At 43.5% G+C, this 27594-nt stretch overlaps 1 protein-coding gene across 3 annotated transcripts in view; it reads right to left on the reverse strand.

Moving 5' to 3' along the window:
* Positions 1–27594, reverse strand: part of prkd3 (protein kinase D3) — a 123390-nt gene that overhangs the window by 83431 nt on the left and 12365 nt on the right. Inside the window, exons 3-19 of one of the 3 annotated variants that reach the window (XM_083998730.1) lie at positions 20294–20432; positions 16354–16485; positions 15634–15791; positions 13831–14023; positions 13650–13727; positions 13371–13557; positions 12744–12867; positions 12477–12554; positions 8701–8977; positions 7376–7428; positions 6856–6928; positions 6655–6761; positions 6012–6173; positions 4958–5056; positions 4077–4344; positions 3526–3611; positions 2780–2988 (exon numbers count right to left, since the gene is read on the reverse strand). In XM_083998730.1, coding sequence (XP_083854856.1) covers positions 2815–2988; positions 3526–3611; positions 4077–4344; positions 4958–5056; positions 6012–6173; positions 6655–6761; positions 6856–6928; positions 7376–7428; positions 8701–8977; positions 12477–12554; positions 12744–12867; positions 13371–13557; positions 13650–13727; positions 13831–14023; positions 15634–15791; positions 16354–16485; positions 20294–20432 — 2388 coding nt within the window. In that variant the 3' untranslated portion in view covers positions 2780–2814. Of the gene's footprint in view, positions 1–1392; positions 2989–3525; positions 3612–4076; positions 4345–4957; positions 5057–6011; positions 6174–6654; positions 6762–6855; positions 6929–7375; positions 7429–8700; positions 8978–12476; positions 12555–12743; positions 12868–13370; positions 13558–13649; positions 13728–13830; positions 14024–15633; positions 15792–16353; positions 16486–20293; positions 20433–27594 lie in introns of those variants that run through there. The other 2 variants (XM_083998731.1, XM_083998729.1) reach the window with 2 other exon arrangements.

Here is a 27594-nt window from a genome sequence, read left to right on the forward strand (position 1 = left end):
TCATGCTGAAGGTTTCAAGTCTCCATGTCACTCGTGTAGCGCTGCAGACCACTGTTGCTTTAGTAAATCCAATGTCACAGAATCATGCTCCCCTTAAACTGAGACAGAATACGGTCTCAAGGACATTTTGTTCTTCTTCATGTGAAAACAGTTGACCATTGTGAAACTCTACATCTTTCTGCACAATAAACACCAAACATTCATGTTAACTCACAGTATAAGAAACACATTCTAGACTTTAAAACCTTGCCCCTACACATGTAAAATGTTGTTCTGAATGGGGGAAAAAACAGCATAAAGTCTTTTGGGAAAGATGTGAGCAATTGAAAATCTTACACTTCCATCCAGCCAGAGGGGGGAGACATTGCACCTTATTTCCCCACAACACTTATCCTCATTTCCTTTTCACTCTAATCTCTGAAGACACAACTCTCACATTGTATCACTACATCTGACTAACACAGCTACTCTAAAATAAGTTATGTGGGTCAGTTTGTATTTATTTTGTTCAGGATCAACTCAGTGAACTCTAACAGAGCCGCAGTGTTTGTGCCTGTTGAGACTCTAATGTCTCTGGGGTTAATGGGGTCATCTGGCCGGCTAAGACGGTCCACATCTTGAAATCATTCAGACTAACTGACACAGGAGAGCAGTGTTGTATCTTTAAGAGAGAGAAAAAAAGTATATTCAACTTCTCATCAGTGGCTATTAAAAGATAGCACTACAATAAGGCTAGCCATGATTGCTAACAGTGGTCAGTCGGTATCTACAGTAACGCTGGGTAAGGAATCGAGGAAAGCACACTTCAAAGACGTTGCTAAATTAACGACAGCTGTCTATCCTCTGCAGTTTATGGTGGACTGCACCTTCAGACAATAGGCCCATTCAGGAGCACAGTGCAGGAATGAAACTTTTTTCATTCATATGGCTGGAGTTGAACACATGTTTGATACTTGAAGGGACTCCGTGATAGCATTTATCCTGAGCGATTTTCAAAGTCTTCCACAAACCCCCACATCACCACCACCTCCCTCTTTAACTATGTCATTACTCCGCTTGTGGTGAGCGACTGGCTCGGCAAACTGCTCGGTGTGGTGCAACAATCACATCCAGCTGCAGAGAATGGGATTTGACACGTGAAACCACTACACACACACACACGCACACTCACTCACACATCATGATGCAATATACACAAAAACTACAAGCCAGGGCACGCACACTTGTGTACGCACGCATGCATGCTGGGGTGCTGCAATCCAAAATGTATCAAAGTCAGGTGTATGAGCGGGGCTGGAAGAAGAACTTTCATTCTCAGTTTAAGAAGATGTTTTTTTTTTTATTCCATTGGTATGAACTGAAATATACAAAACACTGACACCTGCCAATCCAGCGGCAACAAAGACAGGGGAAGGACAACGGGAAACAAGGAACGTACTCCCAAAACACACCAATAAAGCAAACTACACAACTGTAGCACTATAAACTCCCATGTGAACAAGACTGTAATTATACTTAATTTCTACTATGTCTACTGTCTAGACACCCGGGGGCTGTCGAAATGGTCCCGACAACATAATAAACAGGAGAATGGACACTGATATTTTTGTTCTATGTGAAAATCTAGGTTGGATAGCTACAGAGCAACAAAAACACAAACTTCAGAATTGGCGTCACATTCAAGAATACTGCATAAGTACAGAAAAGGGTCACAGACACATGATGCTCCAACACAGAGTCCATTGTTGAATTTAAGGTTGTCTTGAACAGAGGTATCGGCTCCATTATTGCATTGAGTTAAGGTTCACTGTTGTGGTTTTAACACTTATGACATGAACAATGTTAATTCAGACAGATAGTATGGAGACACCTTTTGTTGACGTGTTTTGGTTAGGGTCTGTTTGTCACTTTCTCCAGGGAACAGTTCATAAAACTTTCACACTATTAGCTGCCACTGAACAGATCATGACACTCTGACAGCGTGTTGGCTGAAAATACCTGCTGAGGATTTTGTGACACAGCAGCCAATAGTGTGTATAATAGCGTGATTAACACTCTTTAACGCTCTGCACCCAAGACCGGAAACTTGAAAGCTGTTTGCTCTCTGTAGCAGCGAATAGTGTTTCTATTCAGTTGCTATGTTCAATGGTAATATAGTGCAAAAACCTACCACAATTACTAAATACATTAAAAAAACAACCAAAGAACATACAAATACATGTGATAGTTCCAGTTTCATGCCAAAGGACAGACTCACAAACAGTTTGGAAATGAGAACAAACTCAAATGTGTTTGATTTTCAGGCTGTAAATCCCTTGTGAAAAGTGCCCTTTACTCCTGGGGTGAGATCTCGCTCTGATCTCCTCTCTCACATAAAGAACAGAACCATATTATTACTCAATATTAATCAGAACTACAGGTACGTTAACTAAAGTTTAAAGTTCACCTTGAGTATTTTTGGCTTGTGATAGTTCTTGAGTAAATCCATGGAATGTTTTGACCTTGTGCAAAAAGGAGGAGAGGAGAACACGCCTCTCTCCTGACAGTTTTTTTTTTAATGCGTTTCTGTGGCACGCATCTCCACCGGCCTGCTGCTTGTAGCAGAGCATCATGCTTAGATTTCTGTCGGGGATTTCCCCACTTTTAAAGCCCCAGGAGAGTTATTCTCCATCTGATCAGCTTCTCTCTGTTTCCACAACAAACAGTCCAGGAGGGAAAATCCACCGCTCCCAAAGCTTCATGCAAAAAGTCCCTGTGACAATCTTTGTCCTCAACACACGAGGTGGTAGGAAGTCCCCCCCCCCTCTCGGGCCACTAGGGGTCCTCTTCCATGTCGTCCAGGTTGGGAGCCATGATGAAGTGTTTGGGGTAAATGAGACTGTGTTCGTCTGCGTACTCCTCCCAGCGTGCGTCGTCGCTTTCGTGGGTGATGTAGCGCTCGCCTCGCCGTGTCTCAAACTCCCTGAGGTCCAGCCATGTCTGATAGTCCTGAGGAGAAGAGACAATTCAGTCAGTACTTTGTCCTCATTACATCAATATTATATATGCTCTGGATCTATTACCTAACTATCTATATATATCAAATATAATGTGCTTTACAGAAAGTTGCAATTTAAAATTTTAAGTGGAATTAGTTTGAGTTTATATATCAACAGGTTTTCAACTCCCATCTGTAAATGAATGGTTGGGAGTTTAGTTCTGAGTATGCAAACTGCAAAAAAAAAAAAACACTGTTCTGTTCCTGTTGTTATTCTTTGTTTTACTCATATTTGGGGTGAACTACAGTTCCCATAATGCTTAGGGTGTGCAAGCAGGAAGTATGACGCTACAAACAAGTCAGCTTGTGACCTACATTTGGATGCCTGTATTCGCACCATTTAAAGTCTCAAGAATCAGGCATTACCAGTTCCTGTTTGCACTGTGACAGCGAGTAGACGGTGTGATACACACTGAACCCATTAAGAACAGAAAACATTAAGAAGTGTTGTGACAATTTAAAGGGTGAAATATAAAACAAAATGTCACCTGTAACCAGGGATGGCTGAGACACTTGTCCACACTGTACCTCTTCCTCATCTTGACTTGGAGAAGATTGTTGATCAGATCTGTGGCTGTGAGGGAAACAGATCATGTGTAAACAAACTCTTCTTACAACATTTCATATCAACAGCACAGGACATGATTTGACTTGACAGGAAAAGACAGACTGATCAGTATCAACAACAAGAACAGAGGTGGTTTAGCTACACATTAGCATCAACACATCCATCAGTTGTTTCACCTTGTTTTACATTTCCCACTCTATGTGGGCGGAGCTGCAGCTTGGTTAAATGGGGAGATTTGAAAGTGATTCATTTCGACCGCAGACAAAGATAAAGTCAGAGAAAAGTTCAGGCGACCTAGACGTGTAGGTGGGGAGGATAGCGCTGAGGCTGCATGTCTCTGTATCACTCTGACACCAATCTACAGGTAAAACCAGGACACTGCGAGTGGAGGACATCATAACTCTCAGATTAGAGCACTGGTGTTAGTGAATATTTGGATGTTTACAACGAAAGGAGAAAACAAAAAATTACCCTCTGTGGAGATGTCCTTCCAGGGTGTAGGTGGGTACATGAAGGCAGCATTCTGGATCTGATCATTAATATCCTCATCCTCATTAAAAGGGAACGTCCCGCTCAGACTGACGTACACAATGACTCCCACTGACCACATGTCTAAGGAGCGGTTGTAGCCTTTACTGCGCAGCACCTCTGGAGCCAGGTAAGCAGGAGTGCCCACTACAGAGCGCCGGAAAGACTTCTCACCGATGATTCGGGCAAAGCCAAAGTCACACAGCTTCACCTGGACCAAGACAGAAAAAAACATGATTAATACATATATCTTCTTGAATTTCTTAAGATCTCTCAGCCTTCACTTTGTCAGACAGGTTCTATTGAAGTGATTTCTTGATTCAACAGGTGATCAGTTATCAGGGCGTGGATGGTGAAACTAGACTCAGCTTTCAAAAGAAATTGGGGTTATCACAGTTAGTCCATGATTTAACATGGGAGCAATTACTTTTTCACATAGGGGCACATAGATTTGGATAGTTTTGATAAATGAAATCATCATTTAAAAACTGCATTTTATATTTACTTGGGTTATCATTAAATAGAATAGAATAGAAAATACTTTATTAATCCCAAATTCAGATCGTCCAGCAGCTTACATAACAATGATATGATATAAATGATATTAAATTATATAAAAGTAACCGTGACTTGGAGAAGTCACGTGTATAACAAGGCACTATATTAAACATTCAAGTGTGACAAATTTACAAAAAAGTAAGAAATCAGGAAGAGGGCAAATACTTTTTTTTACAGCACTGTACATATATATATACAGTATATATACAAATACACACACACACATATGGTTGGAGCAAAAATATAGATATTTACACTTTTATTACCTGAGGAAAGGGCTCTGCAGAGGCCAGTAGTACATTCTCAGGCTTCAAGTCACAGTGAACAATGTTTTTGAAGTGCAGATGTCTCAAGGCCACCAGGATCTGTTGCAACAAAAAGTCCAAAAAGCACAGATTTAGCTCCAAAAATCCACATGACAATACATCAAAATGTTTGTTTTTTTTCAGACCAGAATCTAAATATTTCAATGTATACAGCATATAGTATAAACAGACTGATGTTTGTATAATCTATGCAGTAGAATTTATGGTGCTGCCATGTGGAAAAATCACAGCAGTATAAGCATGCTAATGCCTTTAAATACTTCCATCTTGACCAGTACCTTCACATAAAGACATATGATCTCATCTCATCATCCCATCTATATTCACGAGTGCTGGCATAAACCGCCGCTGCATGCATGTCTGCCTATGGCCCTGCACCAAAACCACAGCGCGCCTGGCTCGCCTATCTTGACCCTGGCTTTGACAGAAGTCTTCCCGGCCACATCAGAGCCAGGCCCCCGCCGCAGCTAATGGGGCCGTTGTTAATGGTCCCGCTCCTGTTTGGGACCCGGGATCCGCAGAGGCCCAGGGCCCTGCTGCTCTTCTAATCAGCCCACAAAGCCACCAGCACGCTGCAGGCTGTAATCCACGGCCAGGGAGGAGGCCGTGATGCCATGCAGACCAATCCCATAAACAACTCCCCCACCCACCCACCCACCCATCAACCCAACCCGACACACACAAATCAGCTCACCACAAGAATAAACAGGCCCTGGAGCAAGAGCACAGACTCACTGACAGCGGGCGCAAACACACCCCGAAAAAAAGAGGGGAAGATACAGAGAGACTGAAGGAAACCGCTGATGGAAAGTTAAGTTATAAGATGTAAAAAATGTGGTGAAGGACGGTGCAATTTAAAAGTATAAAGTGTGGAAAGGCAGTGACACATGTTGTGATCTACTGGATCAGGCCCAGCTGCTTTCAGAGCAAATATACTAACAACAGGCCGTGGATCGCTCTACTTAACGTCAGCGTGTGCAGGTGAAGCACAGACCTGTGTGACCAGGAACTTGGTGATTCGTTCGGGCAGTTTGCTCTTCTCGCTGGACAGGATCATCTCCAGCATGTCACCGTGCAGCTTCTCCATGACAACAAAGACCCGCTCTGGCGTCTCGAACATACACTCCAAGTTGACGATACCTGGGTGGTGCAGATTCTGAGGAGAAGCAGACAAAGACATCAAGTTCAAACTTCCTCTTGTGCTGATTATTAGTAGTAGATGTTGTGCTGATATTTTCATATTTCTTGCTGTTTGAATTTGCTGTATAATTATATGTTGTAATGGTACTCTTCTGCCTTTGAATATTGATTGTAGTATTGTATCATTTTTTTCTTTGTTCAATTACTTATACAAATCTACTGAGTACCGTTTCCTATAAAACTCACTGACTTCCTGTGCTCAGTATGAGCCTAAAGAAGCTACAAGGCCAAAAGTGTTGGCTTAAGGATCCTCATCCTAACCCAGTCCTGTGTGTGCTATGTTATCACTACATGTGGTTCTTTTCACAAGTTCAAACGTTCTCCTTTCATACAACTTTAACAGAGACAAAACAAAGAGTACCTGTTGTAACATGTCCTCTGTATCATATTGATTTGCTATTGATCACTTGAGCTGTTTGGTGGCTTGTGATCATTACCTGTAATATGGCCACCTCGTTCCTCAGCTGGCTCTCCTGCTTTGTAGGAAATCTCATCTTGTCGATAACTTTGATGGCCACATCTCTGCCACTCTTTCTGTGTTTGCCTAAGATAAGACAGGACACGGTCAAATAAATAACTTCAATATAACTACAGTGGATCTATAGTAAATAAAATGAATGTAGCAGGTAGAAACGTACCTCCATAGACGATGCCAAACTGGCCTGACCCCAGCACCTCATCAGAAAATATTTGGTACACCGAGGCAATGTCCTACACACATAATTTGCACTGTTACTTCATTCATCATCATATTTTGCCTTTTACTTGTGGAAACATTCAGTTAACTTTCCATGCTGTCATTGGCAATCAGTAACAGTTACATCATCTAAAGCCTGGTTTAACTGCTGTTCTTCCAAAATGTTTTCTGGTATTGCCAAATATTTAACTTTCACTCAATGCAGAAGTGGAACTGAGACAAAAATTCCTTAACTAAAATAAAATAAAAAAAATTTAAAAAGGGTCTGCAGCTTCCCTATTCGTGCTGAATAAAAACCTTCCAATAGAGGTTTTAGTGAAAGCCACGGTAGGATATAATTTCTCATGTTACCGCAACAGCTACTGTAATAGCACATGCATGCAAGTGCAGCTTCTGCTGGGAAGTTGTGCAACAGTGTCTAAGAGGGGGAAAAAAACAAAAAAAACAGAAGCCCTGCTCACCACATTCTCCTGGATCTGGCAGTTGGACACAGATATGCTGATGGACAGCTCTTCTGGAAGAGAAAACACATGATGTTTCCACATTCAAAAGCTGAAAAGCGCCACTTTACCAGTGCATAAAGCAGTCAGTCAGTCCTGAAGTGATTGTAGTCGGAGGCACATTGCTCACATACTACTATTGTTTTTTTCAACAATTTTCCCTCTTATCGCAGCTGCACGCAATAAGTCACAGCCGCGCATAATGAAGCATTTTATTACACAATAAATTGGCTATAAAATTGATTTGGGAAGCTATGTGTGACAGAGTGGTGCAAATATGCATTGCATTTCATAACTTGGAATTTAGGCAGCAGCAGCAGCAGCAGCAGCAGCAGGGTCTAATTCTGCTCAATGAACAGAGAGCCACAAATCAAAAAAAGTACAAAACATGATGTTGAGCTAATGCAGAAATTGACTTTTAAACCTGTAAAGAAGTGATCACATAAATGACATTGACATTTGCGGATAAATTATTAATATCATGTACGAGTCAATTTGCCCACAATGCCAGCACGGGGAGTTTTATATATGCTGTGCTGTCATTTCGCAAAGTGCTTTCAAAAGTGACATAATGAATTTCTGTTTCAGGTCCTCAGCTTGTTGTGACTGCCTCTTTTTCCAATGTCATGCACATGCTGAAAAGCCCCTCGCTGCTAATGGGCATGACTCTCATGTGGATCTTCAATCTATAAATCAGTTTCTAACCAAAGAGCCTCTAATGATAGTCCGCAGGCCTGGACATAATTCCCCCTGCCTTTAATGTTAAGGACCAAGACTTCTTTGATTAGAGAAAACGGAGCGAGGTTCACTTTCTGCACAGTCATGTCAAAACATTTTTCACCACTGTCAAATAGAGACTCACTTTACAGCCTCGCTTCCTTTGGCCTACAAACATGAGCGCAGGGCTTTCCCTTCCTTTCGAAAGTTGATAGAAATATTTTTTATCTGTTTGCGGTGCCCTTCTTTCGATGTGGACAAATGTCAAAATGTTGAACACAGTCGAGGCTCTTCTTTCTTTGTTGTGGCTCTAGTAGGTGCTTTGGCTTGAAATTGAGGCAGGAAATACCCTGCGATATCACTGAAACGGGAAATGCTAACTCTTGTATCAACCAACTCCTGTCACTTCCCTCGTTTTTGTATATTAGAAACAACAGTCATCTTCACCACTAAAACCAGATATGTGAAAATGATCAAATTTCTCCCTCAAGCCCTTTTGTGAAACTTTTAATATTCTCACATTGTTAGTTTCAGAGAGCGACGGAGCTGTGATATCTTCTTCTACTTACTGTGGTCTTTGCCCTGGCCAGCAGCACTGGCCACGCTGGGCTGGGGGGTGACGGGCATCAGGGCCTGTCTGATGGCCTTCTCCCAGCCCTGGGCCACCTCCATGCCCACTCCCGAGGCGGCCAGCGCTGGGCTGTGGTAGTGGCTGCCGTTGTTCTCTCCTACATAGTAGACCATTGTTGCTGTGATGATCTCGAAGCAGTGAGGGTTGCTGCCCTGCGCCAGGTTACTGTAGTCTCTGGACTGTTCCACCTGGAGGATCTCGGACAAAGGGATTTCCTGTGGGGGTGGAGGAGGAGGGGGAGGAGAGGGGTGATGAATAAGATCCCAAAAATTGAAGTTTTCACTTTCTTTCTTAGCGTTTATTTTATTCTGCACCCTGTGTGTTTAGAAAAACACTCTTCAACAAATTTAAAGTAGTCCAGCATCACCTGGGACTAAACACACAGGGGAAATATTTTTTAAAATGAAATGAAAAATGATACAATAATGTTATCAAGATGAATACAGGTTTAAAAGGTTAATAACAAATAAAAATGAATGAAAACGGATCATTAAGAATATAAATAAAGACTCCCCAACTTTTTCAAGGTAACAGGTTTCTTTGTTTCCTATAAAAATGTTGAACTTTTTTTTTTACATTTTAAAAGTTACACCACTTTTCACCTCACTGAAAGAAACTGAAGCAAACAATGACATCAGAGCAGAAAACTGCTTGGCCTAAAGATGCAGTGCTCCAGCTACAACACAACAACATGACAGAAACAACAGTGAAACAGTAGCAGCTCACTCACACACAAAAGTCTCCACACTTAGTTGTTGGGCTGTTGATTAAATAATCCGAGCTCTAACCTTCCTCTTCTCTCTCTTACGTGCAGATACAGAATGAACAGTTGCTGCAGTGCACACTTTAAAAGTCCCCCCCTTCCCCTTCATGCTCACTGTCAAATCAAAGAGAGGAGGGAGGGTCAAAAATTAAAAAACACACAGAATTTCCAGCCAATGGGGGCTCGCAGAGGCACACGCTGTCCCCTCCGCGTGGCTCACCACAGAGTATCAGATGAAGTGCTTGTGGTTAGCGGGGCCGGGTCACGTGAGCGGGGGCCCTGCGGCGGCCGAAGCGCTCTGGTTGCCTGATTACAAGGCAGGGCCAGCCAGAGGCCCCATCTGAGCACGAGCCGCCGGCGCTACCGCTAGCCACTGAAACGAGAAGCCACGGCAAACTGCACTGCCGTTCTTCTACGGGGTAAGTGTGTGTGTGTGGATGCAAGGTTTGATTGTGACAGGACTCAATCTGGCAGAGACAGAGAGAAGCCCCCTCACCCCATAAAAGGTTTCTTCAGAGAAAAGCCACAAATACAGGGGTCTCCTCTCTTCAAACGAGGAGCCGTTATGGCTTCCAAATGGTGAAAATGGCTGCCATCCCTGGCAAGCCAGCCACCGCACGACCACCACTAATCAGATTGGAGGTATAAAGAAAAGGGGGGGGGGGAGACAGTGGCCACACACTGATGAGCGGCAGCGGGGCTAGGAACTTCAGAGAAATTAAAGGAAAACGCCAAAGACCGGCGACTTCCCCCCCAAATCCACACTGAGCATATGGAGACTCTGCGGTTTCTGAAATGAAAAACCCCTCAAAAGAACCTTCTTCTACTTAACGTTCAGGAAAACATTTCACGTTATCTATCATAGATAAAAATCTTCTGCTGCAGAGTCTGGAGCTCACAGGCTCGGTTGGAACTCAGACCAAAACTTTTGAGCATGAAAAGACGCCATTTACAGCTAGCCTTCAATTAGCCTCCTGAAGGTTCTTAAACAAAGCTGAGTGCCAAGTTGATAATAAAGAACCACATAAAGCTGCCTGTAAACACACCCTGAGGAGTCGGTCCCCAACTGAGGTTTCCTCCTCTCCGCGGGCTGCAGTGGCAGGAGACACAGGGTGTGACAGAGTAATTGGGAGAGAAGGGTGAGGGGCTTTTTTGTTTTTCACGCTCGTTTCACAACCAGTATTAAAAAGAGAGACAGTAAGAACTGAAGAAAAGAAGAACTGCAGATACAGCTGCTAACAAAACCTCCCCTCCAACACACACACACACACACACACACACATGCTGGCTCTCGCCCTGGAAACTACTACATCCTACACACTGTCCCACTGTAACACAGCTCTGACCACAGCTCAAAGAGGTGTTAAAGTTTCAAAACATACAGAGCGACATGAACAATAAAATGATTGCAACCCTCCCCAACCTTCACACACACACACGTGCACAGACACACACAAACAACCACACATCACACATGTGGAACTCTTTACCTTGCAGGCTGCAGTTCCCTCCCTCACTCAGTGTGTAATTACTGCGCTATTAAGCCCCTGCGGCAGTGTAATGACTGACTACGGTGCTGGCACTAAGCGGGAAGTGTCACACACTCTCCACAACTTGATTTTACACGACTAAATTACAGCGTTTGATTCACTCTCAGGGCCACCGCCGGCTTGCGAGATAAGGTTGCGCAAGATACCTCGAGATCAAATTCAATGGGATTTTTTTTTTTTTTGGATTGAGAAAGGCAAATCTAGACAAAAGACATCAGTTCATTTTAATAACGGTGCACGTGGTGAGACTTTGTTTCAGGTGGGGATCCCTGCAGTCAGAATTTCTCATCAAAACTCCTTCAAATGTCCCGTCTGACCTGATACTCGGTGGCTACGTGTTGGGACTGTGAGTGACTGAGTCCTTTCACTTCATGCAGGGAAGAGACCAGGCTGCAGGGTGAAAAACCACAGGGGAAATTTCACCGAGCCAAACTGACCTTATGAGTTTACAGTTGCAACACGACAGCCCTCTGTGCTGAGTCACAAAGATTTACACTGCTTAGATTTTATTTACATAGCTCTCAGAAGAGTGACAGGCATTAGTCAACTATGAGTGTGGAAACTCTCACTGTGTTAAAGGAATAGTTCACCAAAAAATGAAATTCAGTCTTTATTGACTCACCCTCATGCTGATGAATACTCCAGAGTAGTTTTTTATTCCTCAAAGTGCATCTGGAGACCCGGGAGGGGGGTTTGTAGTCCAATGAAATCCTTATATGAGAGTCAATAGCGCCCGACACAAAAACGTCCATAAAACTACACAAAAACATTTTAATATTCCTCCATACTGCTCGTCCGCTTCAATCCAAGTGTCCGGAAGGGATATAGTCCAGAGTTTACTCGAACCAATGTCATTTAGGACATTTTTACAGCCTAAACAGTCCTGTGTTGCACTTGAACATGAGAGCACGCCCCATGCTCCATGGACTTTTTAGGCTATAAAAATGTCCTAAATGACGTTGGTTTGAGTAAACTCTGGACTATATCCCTTGAGGACACTTGGATTGCAGCGGATGAGCAGTATGGAGGAATATTACAAGGTCTTTGTGTAGTTTTATGGACCTTTTTGTGTCGGGTGCTATTGACTCTCATATAAAGTTTTCGTTGGACTACGAACCAGATGCACTTTGAGGAATAAAAAAATACTCCAGAGTATTCATCAGCATGAGGCTGTCAATAATGACAGAATTTCATTCTCTGGTAAACTATTCCTTTAAGAAATGTAGCTGAGGAACTACATGAGGACTCCATGATATCATCACAGTGGACTCAACGCTGAATCCACTTCTATTATTCGGCTCAGTTTCTTGACATTTTAACAAAATGTAGCTGTGTGTTTCTTCCGGAGGACAAGGCATGAGTTTTCCAAGAACAAGGCAGAGATGACAGTTTTATGCTCACTTTGTAGAACTTGGCGCCGGTGTCGTTCTGGAAGAGACTCAGGCTCTTGCTGTCCAGCCTCCAGTAATGTCTCTTCCGCTGTTTAAGGGGAAAACAAACAAACACCAAATTAGTCTCAATGCTAGATTATTGCCAATATTGCATTCAGTCGAAAAAGATTGTTGTTTCTCGAGCAAAATACCTTCTGTTCACCCCCAGCATACAGGCTTAGCACAGCCCATTTCAGACTGGCCTCCTCTGCTGAGCTTTAGAGGTTATCAGTCTTACCAGGTTGTCCCTGCTCGTATAATGAACCATCCAGCCCTCCTTCACTACAGTGGAGCTCCGCCTCTTGGTGTGTTTGATGGACTGGACCACCCGCATCAGAGGTATGTTGGTGCTAGTGGAAGGACTAGAGACACACACACAGATAAAAAAGAGATTTTTTTAGATTAATATCACAACTGCTTACTGATTTAGAGCTCTGTGTGATGAAAGAAGCTCGTCTGCAGTCCGGTTAATGAAACCTTTTATGTTTGCTTTTCTAAGCAGCCGGTGTCTGGTGGGTCTTTCCTGACAGAACTCCTGCACAGGACGTGATGCATTTTATGTTTGCAGCAGTGGTAACACTGCTGGTGTAGGATAAACACAGGAATTGGGCAGCTAGACCTGGTGGTTTAAAACATAACCACAAAGTCTCCGGTTTGAATCAGGACGGTGACCTTTGCTACATGTCTTTCCCCTGTCAGTCTTCACTTAACTTGTCCAGAATAATAAGAGAAAAAACAGACGTGGGGAAGCTGGGATGAGCAGTGACAGGCTCCACGGCTACAGTAAACAGTGCCACCTACAGAGATGAACACGTCATAAAGAGGATGAGGGGAAACAACACGTGAATCATGAGTATCTTCATACCTGATTGTCTTGATGGGCTCTTCGTCCTTCTCTCTATCCAAGAAGGGCGAATCCATGTCGAACATCCTCTCATCTGGCGTTGACGGTTCCTCTGAGTCGTCCAGCCCTCGGCCACCGTCCATATCACTGCTGTCCACCTCCATGGTATCCATGGTTGTGTCTGAATCTGGGCCCGGGCTGGCTGGCTCTGCACATGTACATGAAGTTATGATAAATGTTTGAAATCAGAAATATTAACAGATAAGCCACTGTGACTGTGAAACGTTGCGTAGAACTCACCTCCATTGAAATCCACCTCCCCCAAACAATCTCTCGGTACCTTTGATGCACATCGCTTATGGCAGTTGAATCTGCAGTCTACAAATAAATAAAAAATACACAAAAACAGATAATAATCAGTGAATTATTGCAAAAATAACATTGTAAAATCAGCCCCCACTCTCTTCATATGTAATCCTACCTTTACACTGCATGCCCTGGCGAAAGAGGCCCTTGAGCAGACGCTTGCAGTACTGGCAGATAGTGGGCCGAGTGTAGGTGTGAATGGCGAAGGTGTGCGGCACCTTAACCCGTCCCAGCACCATCTTCTCCATCCAGATGGGCCTGCCGCTCCAGGACAGGATCCGCTTCCCGGCTTCCTGATGGGACCTCTGCTGTGTGGGGGGGTTTGGAGGGGATGGAAAAAAAGAAGGGGGGAAGATGGAGTGATGTTAGGAAGAATTAAAAACCATATGCATGAAGGAGGCAAAGGGGGAAAAGAAAGGAAGAGCAGCCTCAAAGGGAGTATGTGAGTGATAGAGAGAGACAGAGTGAATAATGACATGGCAGGAGAAGAGAAAGAAACCAGTGGAAAAGGAAGTCGCTCAGAGTTAGCATGACTGTGCATAGTTTACATGGTCCCAGTGGTCGGAATAAGGTTATTAGATTTATCATGTTTTACCATGTATGAGCATTTGCTCCTGATTTTATATGAATAAATCGAGCTGTCTGGAAGCTCCCGACAGAAACAAGAGCTTTTTTTTTCTTCGTTTTTTCGCCAGCAAGTGAGCAAATACGTAAACTTGGACTTCAATGGACTTTTAATGCCATTAGCATAATTATATTTCCTGATGACCTTTCGTGGGGACACAGACGAGAGGAGAATTTTCATTGTGGGCTTATGCAAAAAGCTGTTTCATAAGACCTCGCTAAGGATCTCTCCACAGAGCTCAGCGCAGCTCAATTCAATTTTCTGCATCAGTGGTGTTCTACAACAGGGCCCAGGAGATTCACCCATGGAAAAGAGCCAAACTTGATAAGTTTAGAAACGTTTAACGGCATGCAGATTGACTGCCTCACATTCTTGGCCAATCCACCTGGCTTCCAGTCTGATTTAGGATGATGTCAAAACTCCAGCCAGCTGATTGTGTGCGTGAGAATAAACAAGACATGATGAAAACCTAGTATCTGGTTGGACCAGTGTGTGTGTGTGTGTGTGTCAGAGAGAGAGAGAGACTGACTTGAAAACTGTTGCTGTAAATAACTGACGTCATTGTGTCGGATGCATTCTGCCTAGTGTCAGCTGGTTTCAGACATTCATCTGTTTGCTTCTTTCCTTCTTTCTGTGCTCACATCTACAGTGTTTTAATACAGTTGAATACCCAATAAATCTGTTCTCATTTATATGTTTTTAATCTGTCAGTCAAGTTTGATATAGTGACTGAACCAAGGCCCGGCCCATTCAGAACTTTAACTTTTAACTTTTCCACATTTCTGCTCTGCTGCCAGAATCCTGATTTTATAACATCTACACATAACACATAAGTTGAAGACAAAGTATCTGCTGTGACTTTGGCCATATTTATTTATACTGACTCTCTCACAGAGCACAGTCTCTGTCTGGGAATCAAACTGCTGCTCCCCCTCTCAGCGTCTCACTGAACAGAGTACAGAACATTTCTTGTGACTCCCTGCCTGGTTCCTCCAATAAAAGATAATAAATAATAATAAATAAATGAATGAAAACACCCCCTAATAGAGCCAATTCATTTTGAAATAGCAATGAAAGTCAATGGGAAAACTTCATTTGGAGTTGGGCTCTATCAGTCAGTCACAGACATTTGTGATTACAGGGTTGGCCCCACTGTTGTTGTTCAACCCTCATTCAGAAGATAAGCAGGATTTTTTTGCTCCAACTTTTTATTATTGTATTTTGTTACTTTGCATAGTTTAGGGTTTGTCTACTTGTATCTATGAATCATACTTCCAACCAATCAGGACTCACCTCCTCCAGGACGACCACGGCATTCTCAGCAGGTACCGGCCTGGGGACAGAGAGGGACGGCGCAGGCAGCGAGACATTGGACAGTCGCCTCTTCCTGACACCAGTGCAGTTGTTGGGGATCTTAAAGGCGCAGCGCTTGTGGTAGTTTAGGCCACATCCTTAAAACAGGAACACACACAGATGGCATCAGTGACAAAACACCTATGAAAACAGCACATCGACCCGAGAGGTGAAAAACATATTTCACTTTGCACATCAGCCACAAGATGGCCCCACTGATGAATAGGCCTGTATGAGAGAATTTATGATTTTGTGTTTCACTGGTAAATAAATCAGCTTTTTGATTGAATTCAAAACGCAGCCTAATGACAGGAACATGAAAGCGTATGATTCTAATCTGATCCAACGATGACAAAATAATGAAAGCGAGGCAGCGTGCCATAACTCCACTGGGATCTGAATGTCAAGCATTTCACTGGCTCCAGTGCCCGGACCAAATCTTTCTTGTTTGCTTGTATCTCTCTCTGATACATTCTTAAGGTCAGAGGTGTTGTGTGTGTGTGTGTGTGTGTGTCTACAGTCTGGATTTCTAATAGTAAATCCATGAGATAAAACAAAAGGTCTTAGAGGATTTGAGAAGAACACAGTGTTTTGTAGTTTTCCACCCAGGTGTGTGTGTGTGTGTGTGTGTGTGTGTGTGTGTGTGTGTGTGCATCTAACCTTCACATTTGAGCCCCTGCCGGACCAGACCCCATAGCATCTCCCCACAGTAGTCACAGAAGGTGGGGGCCTTGTAGGAGTGGACAAAGAGGGCATGGGGTCGGATCTGGAAGTCTTCAACTGTTGCTTGAGCTAGAAACAACACACAAGTGGTATAACTAAAACTTGGCAGCAGCAAAACAAATATGGAAAATGGTTTTTCAAAGAAAGCTGAAGGATAAAAGGAAAAAAAAAATCAGAAGAAATGATGACAAAGGAAAAGAAGAGAGCAGCCATTTATCACATGTATCTCTGGAAGCTATTTCATCAGGTTTTAATATCAAAGCAATATCAGACAATATGCAGGCTCACGATGTGTGCATTCTTGTGTTGTGGGAAAATATAGCAAAGAAGAGCTCCACTGAAAGTGAACTCTCTGGTGTGAGTGCTGTATCCACAGTGCTGCAGTAGAGGGCATCACATCTGCAGGGGCACTACTTGAGTTTCATCATTTCTTGTATCAAAGTGAGAGGGCACACCCATAAGACACCAGAGAAATGCAGAAAGGTCCTGTTATATCTGTCTATCTTTGTTCTTATGCAATTATGAGCGAATCCAACAGAGCTGACGATCCGTCTCTCCGTCTCTTTCTCTCTTATTCTTCCCTTATTTTTCTGCTGCGTTGTGTCAAACAGACGCTGAGCTCACTGCTGGAAGCAAGACTCCATTAATCATGGCTGTGAATCATCAGAGATGTGAAGATGAGTAAGATACGGTGGTGACTGCTGCCAAATGTGTGTGTGTGTGTGTGTGAGTCTGAGTGAAGCCTCTGTTCTCTCAGACTCTGCATTAGTAAGTGTTCCTGCGCAATCATTTGACCAGGGACCAACAAGGGAACGGTTAATCTTTACACACAGGTTAAGCAGCTAAACCTGTGGGTGTCTGTGTGCATGCATGTGTGTGTATGTATGTGTGTGTGTGGCAAGGGTGATGTCATATAGTGTGTGTTAGTTCATTCCCTTTGAGGCGATTCAGCCAAACACATTTTTCATTGGACAAGTGTGGACATTCTCAGCTGTTGTTGCTGTGATGAGATACAGACAAACAACAAATATGACATTAGGCCAGTAAAAAAAAAGAAAGAAAAAAGCTCTTTGTCAAGAATCTGCTCCATATAAAGTAAAGAGAAAACATCCTTGAAGACAGAAAACAATTAGAAAAGAAAAAAAAATTGTAAGATGTCACAGAATTCCTCTGAGGCAATAAATAGCCAGTCACACTGAATCAATCTGATCTGTTAATTTGACAAAGAATGCAACATTTCCACAGTCGAAGGTTAATGTTAAGGTCAACCCAAATAAAAAAACAAATATTCATTTTAAGCCAAGTGAACCCTAACCCTAAATCTCTGATATATTCATATTTATGCACAACAAAGACAAATCAAGAGATGATCAGAGAAGACTGGGGTGGTATTCTTCTCCATAGCAGATAGATCTGATGGTTGATGGGGTGAGATTTGGTAGTTTGGCTTTTTATTTGAAGGAGTTGGGGCAGGTCACATGTCATGGGGTAAACATAGCTCCCTGGTACCGGCACATGAAAGGCAGCATTCATGAGCTTTTTCACACACGTCTGCAAAACAACCGGCTGCCTCTAAGCAGTCACAGCGTTATGTAATGCTTGTCGCGCTTGTTAGCATCAAACAGCGCCAAACATAAACTCGACACGTTGTTTTTCGCGGCGCTTCTCACGAGCGGAGAGGCTCACATGAATGCGCTATCTGTTTGCTTTTTGAGGCTCCGGGTTTCCATTCGCAGGCCACAAGTTTCCATCTGACAAAAACAAGTTTGCCATATTTATGACAAACAGAAGGTGTTGTAAAATATCAATTTCACATCGCCGGCAGCGGTTGAGCGAGGAGCCCGGCCTGTTGTGCAAGTGGGTGGGAATTTTCTAAAGGGAGTGAAAAACAGAACAAAGGGACAATCGGTCAGGGCCAAACCTCAAGCCTCATGGGCCGAGATGGCCCGCGCTGTGTCCGCTGCGTCCAGGGCCGCCCCGCACATCAGAGTGTGTTTACACTCGGCGGGTCTACTACAATCACTTACTGCAGGAAAAACAAGCCCTCTCCTTTGAGCCCGCAGCCAAGAAAAAGCCACTTCTGCCTCCCTCTCGCAGCGAGAGAGATATTCGGATCGTCTCTCTCCCACAGCCGCAGAATCGCAGCAGCAGGTTGGTTAGGGAGCGCTGGGTAAAAGAGATGACAGGAGACAAATTGTGGGGCAGGAAAGGTTCATATTTTCTGTGAACCAAATGAAAGGCTTTGGGAATGTGGATCTCTCAGCTCGTGTTTCTCAAACAGAGATCCAGTGCGTGACATAGCGGAGCCCCTCTCATGAAGAGGGCCAGCTTTATTCAGTGTGGGATGAAGAAGAAAAAAAAAGAAAACTGTGAGTGTTGCTGTATGTAGCAAATCTTCTATGATGCTTTTTTTTATCAAGGATATCTTAGACTGTAAACTGTCTAGCTCCGCTGGTGGAGCTTCCACCTGCGGATGGATTTGTAGAGGTAGGGGAGGGGGATTAGAAGAAGAGAGCGCAGAGGAGGGAAAGAGGGAGCAACAAAGACTGACACAAAAGAGAGCGCAAGACAAACACAGACAGTGAGAAACAAAAAGAAGGAAGTTCTCCAGTCTTTAGTCTACGTTCCTCAGCTCTGATGCCTGAAGTATCCTCAGATCCTGAACCTATACAATCTAAATCCCCCGCAAACAATACTCGGAGCCCAGGAGAGAGGAGGAGATATCCAGCACAGGTGGTGTCAGGTGCTTCCTCGTGGAGGCAGATGGAGCCAGAGAACAGATTAGCTCTGAACAGATTCTCTAAGCCATTTGTTGGTCTCGGCTCCGCGACAGGAAGCTGATTCAAGAAAAAAGAAAAGACTAAACACCTGTGACTGAGGTGGACAAGCTGGTGGAAAACTTCGAGGAGGAAGAAAGAAACAAAAACAGACGAAAAATAGTCATTTGTCATAAGAAGCAAAGGCAGATGAGTTAATGAATGGAGCGTTGAGTCATTCGCTTCACAAGCACCGAATTGTGCAAGAACCATATTAAAAGTTTGTGTCAGGGAGTGCGGATGACTCTGACAGCAAACATCTGACCCACTGCTAAAGTGCCCTTGAACAAGACACAACAGGCAGGGTTTTACTGGAAGGTGTGTCGGCTCTGACGAGGCGCAAAAAATGTAACAAGGGAAGCTTCCTCCAGTTTATTAGCGTTCGGGCAACTTTATAACTGTGTGGTGGAATTTTAGGTTCATTTTTCTTCTGTTTTTGGAAAGAAAGGAGCGTGACTTTCAGCCTGTTTGTGTTGGACTTGGAAAAACTCTGGAACAAAGCTGGGCCAACAAAACCACTGTATTACAATTTGTACACAATATTCAGCTCACATGAGCATAAAGAGATAAATGAAGAACTGTCAACTTCACAGTTTTCTACAGCCTCTGCCTCTTCCCCTCATTGAAACACATGGGTTAAACAGCTGGGTTTCTCTCTCATAGATTAAAAACAGCACAACTGATGTTAGCAACTGCTTTCAAGCTACCACGTTCATTAGATGATAAATTAAATATCCCCTAAGCTTACTCTGTGCTCAGGGGCTAAAAGTTACCTAGATGTGTAATTTGAAGTGAGGAACACTGTGACTACATGATTAGAACTTCTTGTTCGTTCCATTTGCCAAGAGCAACAGTTCCCTGTTCTGTTGAGTCAATGTTTTTTCTTTAACCTCACAAAGATACAATGAAGTAGCAATTCATCATTTTAGTGCAGCTTTGTTCGTGTTTTCACTAATCTGAGATGCTGCAGGACAAACTGTGTGCCGCAACTGTTTTGAGATAGTCAAGGCAACACAATAAGAAACTAATCTGTGGCTGCGGAGGAGGAGGAGGTTACGTACCAGACAGCACCACCTCGATGAGGTCTCCTTCATGGATGTCCTCCGCCGAGGTCAGCCTCTGCAGGATGTTCTCGTCATTTAAGTCGTGGCGGAACAGCAGGATTTTGTCGTACATGCCAAAGAAGCCGCACTCTGGGAACTGGAAAGAAGAGGAGATGAGTTAGATGATACGCAAAGTAGAGATGCCGGTGAAACTCAGCCAGATGTGTGAGCACAAGTGGTGGCTACTACACACACACACACACACACACTCATATGACATCATTTCCAGTGGCTTACATCATGATCAATATGAGTATTTGAACCCTATGGCTCAGGGAGAGAGAGCTCCTGCTCCTTTCTTCCCTTCAGAGACTCATAAAGCCCAGGTGTTCTGCTCTACGTCTGTTTTATGACTCATTTATTTCACATTGTTTCCATTAAAACAGTGAATTCTTAACGCAAACCTGGAATAATCATGATAAACCACTCAAACAACGCACTCTGTGTGTTTAAACAAGTCCGCACAAAGAAAAAATCTGCCTCTGGCCAGGACCTCCGATTCAGCCGTCGCCGTCAGCGCTGATGTCTGGGCCAAACCAAACCTAGACAGACCAGGTCGTGAACTGGAGCTCGGAGCACCAAACGTGAAGTCACGTGATCGCGGAAAGGGGGGGGGGGGGGGGGGGGGGGGGAGGGAGGGGGAGGGGGGGAGAGGGAGACGCTGAGAAGGAGGAGGAGGTAAACATCCTGAGAGGAGTAGAGGAGAATCAGCGCACAGGAAGTGCAGCGCCAGTCAATACTGAGTCACTTCCTGTTCTAAGGGCAGCCCGTAGCCTCCTGGAGAGCAAGGGTCCTGTCAAAAGCATACAGCCTGGAGAGACATACATGCATATGTGTATCAATGTATGTATGATGTAAATATACACAAAAAAACTGATTTCAAATTAAAGGTTGCACAGCGAGTACCAGAGGAAAAGCCCTCATCTCCTACACACCACAACACGGTACCCATCAACAGGGGATGGATGTTCAGATCCTGAACTCAGGTTTTGAAGCTCAGGCCATTTCACAACAAAGCATGAGCCCAAGTCTCAACGCTAAGCAGGCTGGTGCTGTAGGATCCACCAGCTGTTTCCCCCTGAACCAGGGTCACACACAATGGGCCACGTAGAACAATGCCACAGTGGCCCAGGAGCACAGGGGCTGGCACAGCATCTGGGCACGGGACACTAAGACACCTGCAGCCTTTAAATTGCCAAGAAACACAATTACAGAGACAGTGAGACAGATTGATGGCTCGGGGAAAACACGGGTATATGAGATCACTCGCATCAACAAAAGCCTGAGAGGAGTGGGACCATCAGAAGGTAAGAGGCCGACAGCTACAGTGGGTTTCTCGGGGACAGCAGAGGGGGAGGGACAAGAGGCACGGACAGAGAGAGACGCTCCGATGCAGCACTTGGTGCTGATGATCTCCCTGTGGAGGACACGTCCCTTCAGGGATCAGTCAAGTACATCAAAACACAAAACATCTCTTCTTGTGCAGCGATGGGCTTTTCCCATGAAAGACCCACCAGGCTCAGAATAGCAAGCATGGACCATCTATCTGGAAAAAAAAAAAGAGTGGACTTTCCCTTTTAATATAAGAAGCCGTTCAAAATTGAAACGAAGTTGAGTTTAATTCACGCCACATTCCCTTTTTTCAAAATGATGTCATTAATGGAGATACTGAGGTCGTGCTGCGGTGAAATAATGTATGTCAGCCAGACACTATCAAAACAAGTTCACCAAAGATAACACTTAACCTCTAACCTGTACATCTAGGTTTGCCTGTGTCAGAAAGATGTTGATCTAAATCGTATGGACTAAAAAAGAGACAACAAAAACAACAGACAAATGCACAAACACACTTTGACCAACAGTGATACTGATGAGCTGATAAAACTGTGGTGTAAACAAACCCTCAAAGACTCTGCAGGCTTGTGGTGAGTTCATGTGCTAATGTGTTTTGAAGATACATTGTGACAGTTCATCTTATATTGACCCACACCCGACACCCGACACCCCACGCCCCACACATCCTTCCTTATGTTATGACGTTATAGCTTCCATAGGAGTGGTAGCTTGACCCCTGTAGATTTTTTCAGCTGTGTCACAACTAGTTCAGCATCAGATGGTCATATTCAGTCACATTCTGATAGTGAGGTGTAATTATTTGGTGTGTGTATGTGGTTGGCCGGGTGTGGTAGCTAGGATCGGTGGAGCATTGTAGTGTGAGTGTGTGTGTGAATGGGCGTCTGTGTCTCTATATTGTTTTATGTTTTGTGTCTATTATGAACCTGTACTATTGGTGACTGAACTCTTGTTTTGTAGGGATAGTTCAACATTTTGATAATTGTATAGTCATAGCAGGTTGTTGTTTTTGAGGTAAATTCATGCAAAACTGCTGATGCGTGTTCCTGTCGAGGGCAGTTTTTCGGCAAGCAGTCTCTGCTTTTGCCTAGAAAACAACTCTGTCTCATAACATTCCGTCATTATCTCATAGCGTGGTGAATGTGCAGGTCACAACTTGTCCACAAGAGCGTTTTGGAGTTGTTGGATTGTGTATTTGATGAGACTGATGAAGGAAACCAAGAAATCCCATTAGCCTCCGTAGCGTAGCTCTGCTCCGCCGTTCTAAAAATAGCTTGCACCGACAAATAAAGGTAACGAACCTACTGCTATGACTATAGGGATTATGGGCCAATTTGCCAAAATGTTGAACTATCCCTTTAAGAAGGACCCCCTTGAAAATGAGATGGCATATCTCAAGGGGCTACCCATTGAAAATAAAGTCACATAGAGTAGCAGAGAAACAGTTATGCACAGCTCTGAGTGAGGCACAGGGCACGTGCCTCTATAATGGAACATTTCCAAGTCCCCCCCCACCCACCCACCACCCTCCCTCCCTCCTGACATAGCTGCATCCTAAATCCTGTCACCCTCCGAGGTGATTAATGGTATGTGGCCCGAACCATCACCATGCCACAGGCAGGCCCGGGGTGGCGGTGGTGTGTGTGTGGGAGGGGGGCAGGGGTGGTGGTGGTGGGGGGGTATCCTTCCTGAGCCGGCTGCAGTGTCATGGTGGGGTTTTCCTCCACTCGCCTGACACGCCTGCTCTCCAACACACACACACACACACACACACACAAAGACACACACAAAAATTGTGGTCCATGCCCAAATCCAGCCAGCTGGAGTCACCTCCTCCTCTTGGCACCTCACGCAACACTTTCCACTGGACAGAACAGGGTCCCATTCCAGCACAGCAGCATCTGCAGGCCAGCATGTAATGACTGTGAGGGCAGAGGACACCGCTTTTTTTTCCAAGGTCCATTAAAGCAAGAGGAAGCCCAGAGAGGTAGCAGAACAATAGATTGGCAGGTTTGGGGCACATTTTAACAGTATTGTTGTTCAGATCACACACAGATTACATTAGAATTGACGGTTTAACCTGCGTGTGTGTGGGGTGGGGAGTGAATGCATAAGCAAAAGATCCCTATATTCACACATTTCTCCTTCCTGCATGTAAAAATAAACCGTTCACCGCCTGTACACATATGCACCCTCACACACCATCACCCACACATGCTGCTGCATACATCTCCCCAAGCCCGTAGTGACTAAGCATGTCTTTTGTCATCTCCAAATCCATTCAGCCGAGCAGCCGCGACCACACACGCACACCAAAGACCCCGGCGAGGAGGAGCAGTGTGTGAGGTCCACAAAGTCAGGCTGGAAGGACGAGTGGAAAGGGGCTTTGCAGTAGTAAGCTTTTGTTAAACGAACTAATCCGCCATTGATAAGCTAAATCCTGTTATAAGGAAAGAGGGCGAGAGGCAGGAGGGAAGAGGAAAGACGGGACATGGTTTGGGTGTGGGAGCGCAGATCTGGAATATGGTCCCGTTTCAATGGGAGCCAAAAACAAATGATCTCAAGACACCAATGAATAAAAAAAAAAAAGGGATCTGGTTTGAATAACCAACTGTGCCTTTTGGCATTTAAGACTGTTGCTGATGCTTTCTCCTCTGTGGCTGTTACTATCAGTTGCACCATAAAGCTGGAAATGACAAATTGGAAATGAGTCATAACTCATTCACGCAGGCTAAATCAAACAATAAATATGACATTAACACCTGGCGGGGAGCGGGAGTTGTGGCTTGTTTTTGAATGTTCCACTGAATTTCTTTGCTATCACACTGAAAAAAAAAACACAGAAGTAATGTGTGGAGGCTGTCAGTCACACGGGACAGTAAACACTCTTATCGAAACAGAATGGGAGGCACATGATTATGCGGTGAGACATTTGAGTTTCTGTGCAAGTGCGATGTGAGGCAGAGGTGGGTGGCCAAAGGGAAGCGGTGCTGAGAGCGGTGCACAGGTTCTGACAGATGGCCATGTGATTACAGTAAGGAAAAGTATGCTGCTTGACCTCAGGCTGCCTCACACCTTTATTAGTCTGGCAGGGAGCCACACAGATGTGGAGGACGGCTACAGTGTTCCCTGCTCCGGAGCAGCCTGCATGAGCAAAAGGTTACACACATGAGGAGCTTCATAAACAACATACCACTTAGAAAAACAGCCAGTCATCGTGCTTTCCTCTGAGGAAGTAACACAGCTAATAGGCAGAATGGCTGCTAGATGAGTGTTGTCTGTTATTTTCTTAAATAATCTTTCAATCGTTTGGCCTTTAAAAGTTTAGAGAATATTGAAAAAAATAATAACTGCGACCACAGTTTTGTAAAGTTCTAAATGATCCTCATCAAATTGCTTGTTTTGTTCAACTGATGCATCAAATTTTCTCATTTGAGAAGTTGGAATTATCGTATTATTGCTTCTTTCAATGATGAATAAAAGAGTTGCTTATTATTTTTCTGTAAATATTTATTCAACAAAAGCATAATAAATAAATCCACATTTATTATTTTGTATTTTTCTTAAATTATTAATAGACTTAGTATTTTAACATTTTTAAACAATTTCATCCTCTTAGTTTCTCTCAGTCGGCCTTTTATTCACACAGTTTCAGACCATCAACAATAGAGCTTTTCATACTCTTCAAAGTGGACGCATTTGAAAATGTCAGTTTTGTAATGCGGGAAAGAAAAGAGAGAGTTTTCCACAATATTGTGTGATTGTCATGTGACCACTGCCGCTGTGTTTTTCATGATGTTGACTCGCTGGCCTCTGCCAGTCTTGATTCTTGCTCTGTAAATCATAAATGTGACACAGCCTGAACTTCTCAGTCAGATAGAAGTTCAAGCACAAATGTTCATTTAGAAAAATACGGAGAGTTGTCACTATGCAAAATGTTTTTACATAATAAAAAGATTATGAACGAGAAGTTTTATTTCTGGTGGCAAAGAATTTCCATAATATCTATATGTCTTTTTAGAGCTCTCCAGACTGTGTGAGATTACTGAGTAACTAAAATTGTTTCTGCCTGTACCTACACATAAATGTAAGAACTTTACTATTGTTTTGACATTTCACTGGAGAGACAGATCCAAAATGAAAGAGTGGATGGAAAATGTTAGATGTGTTTTTTGCCCTCATGTCAATTCAACTGTAACGATGACTGAGCAACATTCACACCACAACCACTTCTGGGATGTCCTCAAGCAGGCAACTAGCCCCAGGGCTGAAGACAAACACATTTTGGTCCTGCTCAGCTCCCAGGTGTGCCTGTGCAGATTAAATAAGTACAAAACAGTCTTAAAGGATTATCTAACCTCCCTCCAGAGGACTGAACTTAAATATTTTCATCTAGGTACAGGGTTCTTGTGAAACCCTTAACCAGAGTCAGGAGGTGGAGGGCCCTTCCTCATTTAGCTTGAGGTGGAAAGATAAAGAGTGTCACAAGACCAGTATGATACAAGGTGCTTTTATTCAGCAGATAAATAAGTCTATTGACTGATAACCCTGCAATTACTCAACAGAGCAGAGACCCAGATCACACCGCCCCAGAGACCTACATGAGGAAACACAAGATGTTGATGTCTCTTTGTTTTACAGACAGACACCTTAGCAGGAGACCAATAAGACGAGAGCTGTGCCACATATTCAGGCTTGGTGCTTCATTCCTTCAAGCCAGCCTTGATGAGTTATTATGTATTGCAGATTTGATAGATAACATGCTGCATCATCATGCTCCTCAGCCTGTCATGAAACCATGAAGTTCCACTGAGCCATGGTGAGGGTTTCACAAATAGGAAAACATTGTTTTATGTCAAAACAATGGGGAAACCATTGTTTGACTTTGAGGTGCACGTCAATGCCCACAACAGAGGAAAATGTAGCTACTTCAAGAAGGCGTCAAACGAATGCATTGGAAAATCCAATTATGTGCTCACGCGAACCTCGGTGGGGGAAAGCTGTGTAATTACTCTGCTCCAGTCACATCAAACACTGCGGGTGGAAAACTGTGTTAATTTATTAAAGCCAACCGTGGAATTGTATTTGTTTTCAGTACATATTATTAATGTAATACCAAGCAAAAGTTTTTCCACACAGCACGCTACGAGGAACACATGCGCAGCGAATTATGCGATCACTAAACGCGGGCATCAAGCGAGCGGACAAATAATTCATTTGTCACTTGGAGTTAGGAATAAAAAAAGAGGGCACATTAGAAACACTCTGGTTTTCCACTGTCTTATTCAACGTTAATTGTTTTTGGTCCCGCTTTAACAGTTTCCATATAATTTGACTGCATGATTTCGAAATAATTCACTTTGATGGGGACACTGTCCATTCTCAGTCTCTCAGTCTCAGGCAAATTTGATTCAATTTTTCAAAGCATTTATTTTTTTTGTCTATTATGAACTTTTAACATACTACCAGTACCATGACTGCTTCACTGACTATTCAAATGTATTGCTTCCAAACATGACAGACTTGTAGATTGTAGATGATAAGTCATGTATATTGATGAACAACTGTTGTAGGTTGGAATATTTGATATAAAAATGACAAATGATTATTAAAATGAAAACACAGTAACATTGTGTTATAACACATATGTTAATGCTGTGAGGTAGATGTTTTTGATCTTTGGTTTATTAGTTTACCTGGTTCCCTTTTTTTTTTACTATGAATAATAATTTACTGCGGTCACAATTATTGTTTTGTCTAAATGAATAATTTTATTTTCTCATTTATCATCCATCAATTGCAGGGTCGCTGGAGCCAGTCCCAGCTGATATGGGTCGAGGGTGAGGTACGCCCCAGACAGGTGGCCAGACAGGGCTGATACATAGAGCCTGGAGATCCAGCCCAGA

Source organism: Trachurus trachurus, assembly GCF_905171665.1.
Source record: "Trachurus trachurus genome assembly, chromosome: 22".
Lineage (NCBI taxonomy): Eukaryota > Metazoa > Chordata > Actinopteri > Carangiformes > Carangidae > Trachurus > Trachurus trachurus.